This window comes from Benincasa hispida, chromosome 6 (genome assembly GCF_027475165.1).
Source record: "Benincasa hispida cultivar pf3 chromosome 6, pf3_genome.v1.1, whole genome shotgun sequence".
In the NCBI taxonomy this organism is placed as follows: Eukaryota; Viridiplantae; Streptophyta; class Magnoliopsida; order Cucurbitales; family Cucurbitaceae; genus Benincasa; species Benincasa hispida.
The window spans coordinates 14,127,894-14,133,995 of record NC_143483.1 but is presented as its reverse complement, the minus strand read 5'-3'; the positions used below and the strand labels follow the sequence as shown (position 1 = coordinate 14,133,995).

At 27.3% G+C, this 6,102-nt stretch overlaps 1 protein-coding gene across 1 annotated transcript; it reads right to left on the bottom strand.

Moving 5' to 3' along the window:
- Positions 1-443: 443 nt before the first annotated feature.
- LOC120079519 (expansin-A4-like) lies at positions 444-2,310 on the bottom strand. Its single transcript, XM_039033728.2, has 3 exons — positions 2,095-2,310; positions 1,678-1,996; positions 444-900 (listed from the first exon to the last, which is right to left on the bottom strand). The coding sequence occupies exons 1-3, from the start codon at positions 2,261-2,263 to the stop codon at positions 597-599; spliced, it is 792 nt and encodes a 263-aa protein (XP_038889656.1). The 5' UTR covers positions 2,264-2,310; the 3' UTR covers positions 444-596.
- Positions 2,311-6,102: the final 3,792 nt, after the last annotated feature.

Below are 6,102 nucleotides of genomic sequence, written 5' to 3'. Positions count from 1 at the left end.
TCATACTGTAACAATACACTAATGGTAATGGTAACAATAACATAATTTCAAAACATAAACGAATTAATCACTCTCCATTTGTCAAATTAGCTTGCATTTTTTTATTACAAATTGAGTAGTGGGCCCCACACGTAAATACAAATATGTAAAACAAGGCACATAACACATTGGAGCCCATTTTATAGATTACCATCTTCTTTTCCATTGGTGTAAACATGACCTTGGTTCTTTAGAAGTAACGTATTGATACATATAAGATCGGTTTAAATCTATCAAATATTATATCGAAAAGTTTTAGATTAACCGTTAAAGTATTACTACTAAAAAAAAGTTGATGTGTATTATTATGGAAGTGAATGTTTAGTATTTTAGTATCAATAATGAAGTGAATATTTAGTATTGATATGAATAATGAAGTGAAAAATTTAAGATGTTAAAAGCAATTGATAACAATTTAGAAGCATATTATGATGAAAAATAGTAGTAGACATAATTAGCAGTAACTTAAGAAGATTAAACTTCCCACTGGAAAAAGAAAGTTGATTTGATTACAACATAAAAATTCCATAATTTTTGTTTTAATCCAAAAGTAAGGATCAAAAGTTTTTGCCAGTGAAAGTTTGACCAAATTGCCAATGAGAAGGAACAACATTGGAAGAAGTAGAAACCCGACCATCACTAGCTTTGACTCTAAACGAAAGTGATTGACCAACCAAAACGGTGTTTGACTGCCAATTTTGACCCCAATTACGTGTCATACTCATCCACCCTGTCTTCGATCCCTTAATACTCACACTCACAACATCTCCGGCTCCTGCCACGTTGGTTATTAATATTAAATTGAAATATTTGAACCCATTTATCGTAAACCTCATCCCTCCCTCCCTTCGACATGCCACCCTGCCCAAATCAAATCCACAATGTTACCCACAGTTTTACATCAAAATCAAAATATATCAATGAAATTAAAGAAAAATATCAATCTATATTAAAAAAAATCTCATGTTGGACTTGTCATTGTATCGATTAAACTCATAAACTTTCACAAATGAATCGATTTAAGATTTTTAGATAAAAATTTATTTAAAAATCATTCACTCCTTTATTCTAATTGTCTATTTTGTAAATCCGATGTTTGAAGAAATCTATACACGGTAAATAATGAATGTATGGATGAATTTTAATGATAATTATAATGAAATTGTCTAAATTGATTGGTTTATAAAAATTTAAGAGGTTAATTAACTTAAACTAAGCCAACCATCTTTTTAGTCTTCGAGTTTTGAAGATTGTGTGTGTTTGGACCTTTTAGTCCTTGAATTTTTTAGAATAGATATATTTAATCTCTAAATTTTTAAAATCTATTTTTTTTTAGTTTTCAAATTTTTAGATTAAGTTTAAAAGCTCTTTAAACCATTTGTTTAGAATTACATAATATTTAGAATTAAAAAATATATTTAAAAATAATTTGTAAATTTAAAAAAATGACTGCAATGATCTTTTAAATCTATTTCTAGAAATTTGAACTAAAAAGAATATTTTTTTAAAAAAAATTTAGAGACTAAATACATGTATTTTCTGATAATTTGGAAGGTATAAACTGAAGTAGATCCCAAATTTAAAGTTTTAATTAATATAAAGTAAAATTAATTTTAAGAATCGTGTTTGGTTGTTTACCTGCGAAAGGAGACAGGGACGATGCCGGCGCGATATTGGGCTATTTTAAGAAACATAGGCATGGAGAGGTCGAAGTGAGGGCGAGGAGGGTTGCACCACCCGCCATTGTCATTAGGCAGATCATAATTTGGAGGACAAAAATTGGTGGCTGTGACAAAAATGGAGGGGTTACCGGCGTGGCACCATTGTGGGTCATTCACACACTTGATTTCAAAACAAGCTCCGCAGCTGTAGCCGTTATTAAACAGGGCTGTGCTCAGCGCCGCCGTGCTCACGCCGTAGCCTTGACTGTACAAGTTGCCATAACCGCACGCCCCGCCTGAAAAACAGAGCATAAAATGTATGTAATGTTTTGAAGTGATAATAATGAAACTGTAATGCTTTTTAAAGAAAAAGAGATTGAAATTTTGAGAATACCCATTGTGCCGGAGGCGTCATTGCCACCGTAGAAAGTAGCGTGGGCACTCTGCCATGGTCCGGCAGCGTAAAGACCTCCGGCGAGTGCTCTGCTTTTCGTTGCTAATGACATGATTAGCAAGAAATTAGAGAATGATATCAGAAAGATTGCGGAAATAGTTGCAGCCATTGCAGAGAGTGGAGAATTTTAGTTTGGAGTGGAAATGTGTGGGATTGAAGAAGGTGAAGAGGGGGAAGGGGTATTTATATGTAGGGAAAGTGGAAAAAGGAAAAGGAAAAAAAATAAATAAATGAAATGATGGGTTTCTTTAAAAATAATAACTTTAACTTGATTTACAAAATTACAAAGTGGGGGTAATTGTAATTCTAGCTTCATGGGGAAGGATTTTGTTTTTTCAACTAATGCAATATTGCAATTAATTATCATTGTTGTGGAATTACAAATTCAATAAAATTTTAGGGTCTTTTTCTCAAATAAAAGAAAATGAGTCAACTTATTTATAAATATAGCAAAATATTATTATCATACATTACTATAGACGATAATAGACATCTATTAACATTAGTGATAGAAATTTATCGTATTTTATCTTAGTCTATCACTAATAGACAATGACATTTTGTTATACTTTAAAATATTTTTAGCACATTTAAAACAATTACCCATGATTTTTTGTGTTTTGAATTTCTTTATGGAAAAAAATCGAATTTCTATTATTTTCACTCATAAATTTATTTTTAAAACTTGAACTAAATTTATTCTAATTTATACATCTAAATTTTAGAGATTGTATTTATTTAAAACCTGAACTATTCTATCAATTTAAATTCTAAGCTTTTGTTGTGTTCCAATTTACGCTCTCCATTACTTTTGATTGGAAAAACATCTTATGAAACCTGTAATTGTGTCAATCAAACTCCTAAACTTTCATAAATAAATCAATATAGACTCTTAGATAGACTTTTCTTTGAAAATTGTCCATACATTTACTCTATCTTCTATTTTATTACATCGACATTTGAAAATGTTTATAACGCCTTAGAATTAATGAAGGGTCTAAATTGATTAGCTTATAAAAATATACAAATTTAATTGACTCAAACTAAAGGTTTTACATGATATTGATGGAACGAAATTTGGAGGATGATGTAAATTGATACCCTTACGAAAGTTTAGTGTTTTAAATAGATACAATTAATAGTTTAGGGCTTTAATTGATATAACCCTCAAAGCTTAAGGCTGTAAATTGATATTTGTCCAAAAAATATATAAAGATAAAAGTCATTCCAAACTCATATTTTTTTTTAAAAAAAAAACCATAACCAAATTGACGATTAATCAAAGTCTCATTTGGCGTTTTTTTTTTTTAGAAATTAAGATTACAAATACTAATAGCACCTATTTATTTTGTATACACTTTTAAGGCGTGTTCTTAAATCTCTAAAACAAATTTTGAAAACTAAAAAAATAATTTAAAAAAAATTTCCTTTTGATTTTAAAATTTGACTAAAAATTCAAATGTTTTTTTGTTTGAAATGAAAACATGACGAAGAAAATAGTGAGAAAACAAATACTATTTTTGAAAATCAAATACTTAACATTTAAAAAATGATAAATTTCAATAAATCTTTATTGATTTTGTACACTATATGACATTAAAATACTTTTACCGTCAAATTTTAGAGTGAAAGCATAGAAATTGCAACATTTATTCAAGCAACAATTACAATATTTATCAAAGTTTAAACTACACTTATGGAATTAAAAATTTATTATAAAAATTATGTTTAAATACTATTTTGATTTTGAACTTTTGAATTTATACTTTCAAAATGAGTTCAATTTGATTTTTATATTTTCAAATATTGTATTTATACACAATAAAATATTTTATACATATTTATGGCTACATTTTAAGAAACCTAATGAAATGGAGACTTGGAGTGTCTTGTTAAAATTTTGATGGAAAAAATGAGATAAAATGAAAAACCATTGGAGCAAAATTACAAAAATAAAAAGTTTACATCGCGTTTCATAATAGGTTGATCTCCGTTTGATAACTATTTAATTTTTTTGTTTTTATTTTTTAAAATTAAGCCTATAGACATTAATTTCACTTCCAAATTTCTTCCTTAGTTATCTATCTTTTATCAATGGTTTAAAAAATCAAACCAATATTTGAAAATTAAAAAAACAGCTTTTAAAAACTTATTTTGGTTGTTTGAATTTGGTTAACAATTCAACTATTGTACTTAATAAATGCAAATCATTGTTAGAAATGTGAAGTAGATAGACTTTATTTTCAAAAATAAAAAATAAAAAACGAAATAGTTACCAAACGGCCGGGTTTTTGATATTTTAGTTTTTTAAATTAAGCCTATAAATACTTATTCCATCTTTTTAACTTCCTCTTTTGGTATCTACTTTTTACTAGTATTTTTAACTATCAAGCCATGTTTTGAAAACTATGGTCAAATTTGATAACTATTTGATTTTTTGTATTTTGTTTTTTAAAATTTAGTCTACAGACACTATTTTCACCATCAAATTTCTTCATTTATTATCTACTTTTACCATGATTCAAAATATCAAGCCAAATTTTAAAAATGAAAAAAAAGTATTTTTTAAAAACTTATTTTTGTTTTTGAAATTTAACAAAGAATTTAACCATTATACTCAATAAAAATGCAAACCAGTGTAAGAAATGGAGAGAAGATATGTTTAATTTCAAAAACCAAAAACAAAAAACGAAGTAGTTACCAAACACTGTCTTAGTCTTAGTTTCTTGTGTTTTGAAAATTGTGCTTATTTCACACAATTTTTTAATCATAATTTTCATATTTTCTATATAAACACATGAACTCTTAGACAAATTTAAAAAAAAAAAAAAAAAATTAAAAACTATTTTTAAAATTTTCAAAACTGGGCCTAGAATTTTTAAACACTCCTAAAATATGAACAATCAAACAATATATTAATATAAAAAATCGCGATTACAAACTTAATTTTTGAAAACTAAAAAAAAAATAATACTAACTAAAGACTTTAAGATCCAAAATACACCAAATTCTAATATAAAAAATCCTATTCATTTATTTAATTTATTTTCACCAAAGGGAAATTATGAATATAAAGTTTAATCATTGCAGTCCCTAATAAATATATTCACAGAAATTTTTCTAAAAAATAAATAACATTGGAACAGAAGGAAGAAGAAGAAGAGGGATAACGGGGAGTTGAGTTGGAAACGGTTGGGACGGCTCAAGACGGTGCGCTTTACATTAAGGATTATATGAGTGACGTGGCATAGTGTTTAATCAATCCACCAACCACATCTGCCAGATCCGCCACGTCATCACACTAATGGTGTTTCCTTTTTATTTTTATCATCTATGTACTTCTTCCCAACGACAATTCACCAACTCTATTTAGTTTGACTCTTCCACATGTGATTTCTGAAATTATATTTGCCACCTCAAACCTAAACTTTTTGTACCCTAAAATATTAATAACAAATTATATTTATGCTTTATTACCCTCACGTATACAATTATCTAAATTCCGTGAAATAAATAAATATTGGTAAAGGCTAAGCTAAGAATTAATACGGTAAATTATTAATTGTATTCTTGAAACCAATAAATGGTAAAATAGATATTTAAAAAGAAGATCTACAAGTTGAATATATTTGAGGTCATATCTTGCACACATATGACCTATATTAATTCAAATCTATAAAAATAAGGACGGCTCATTTTCACATTTCAACTCTTATGTAACTAATCAAATTATATACTATCACACCAAATATACGTTAAAGATTTCAAAACTAGAATTGAAGGATGATTTAAATTATTGTGGTGTGATGTTATTAGTGGTAGTTTTATGTTAATTTTTAAGTTGTTATACTGTTATAAGTTTGTTTAAAGTATGAGTTCTCTTTCGATAGTTATGAATACTCTTATATACATTGAAAGATTGTTATAAATGAGAAATATTATGCTCTT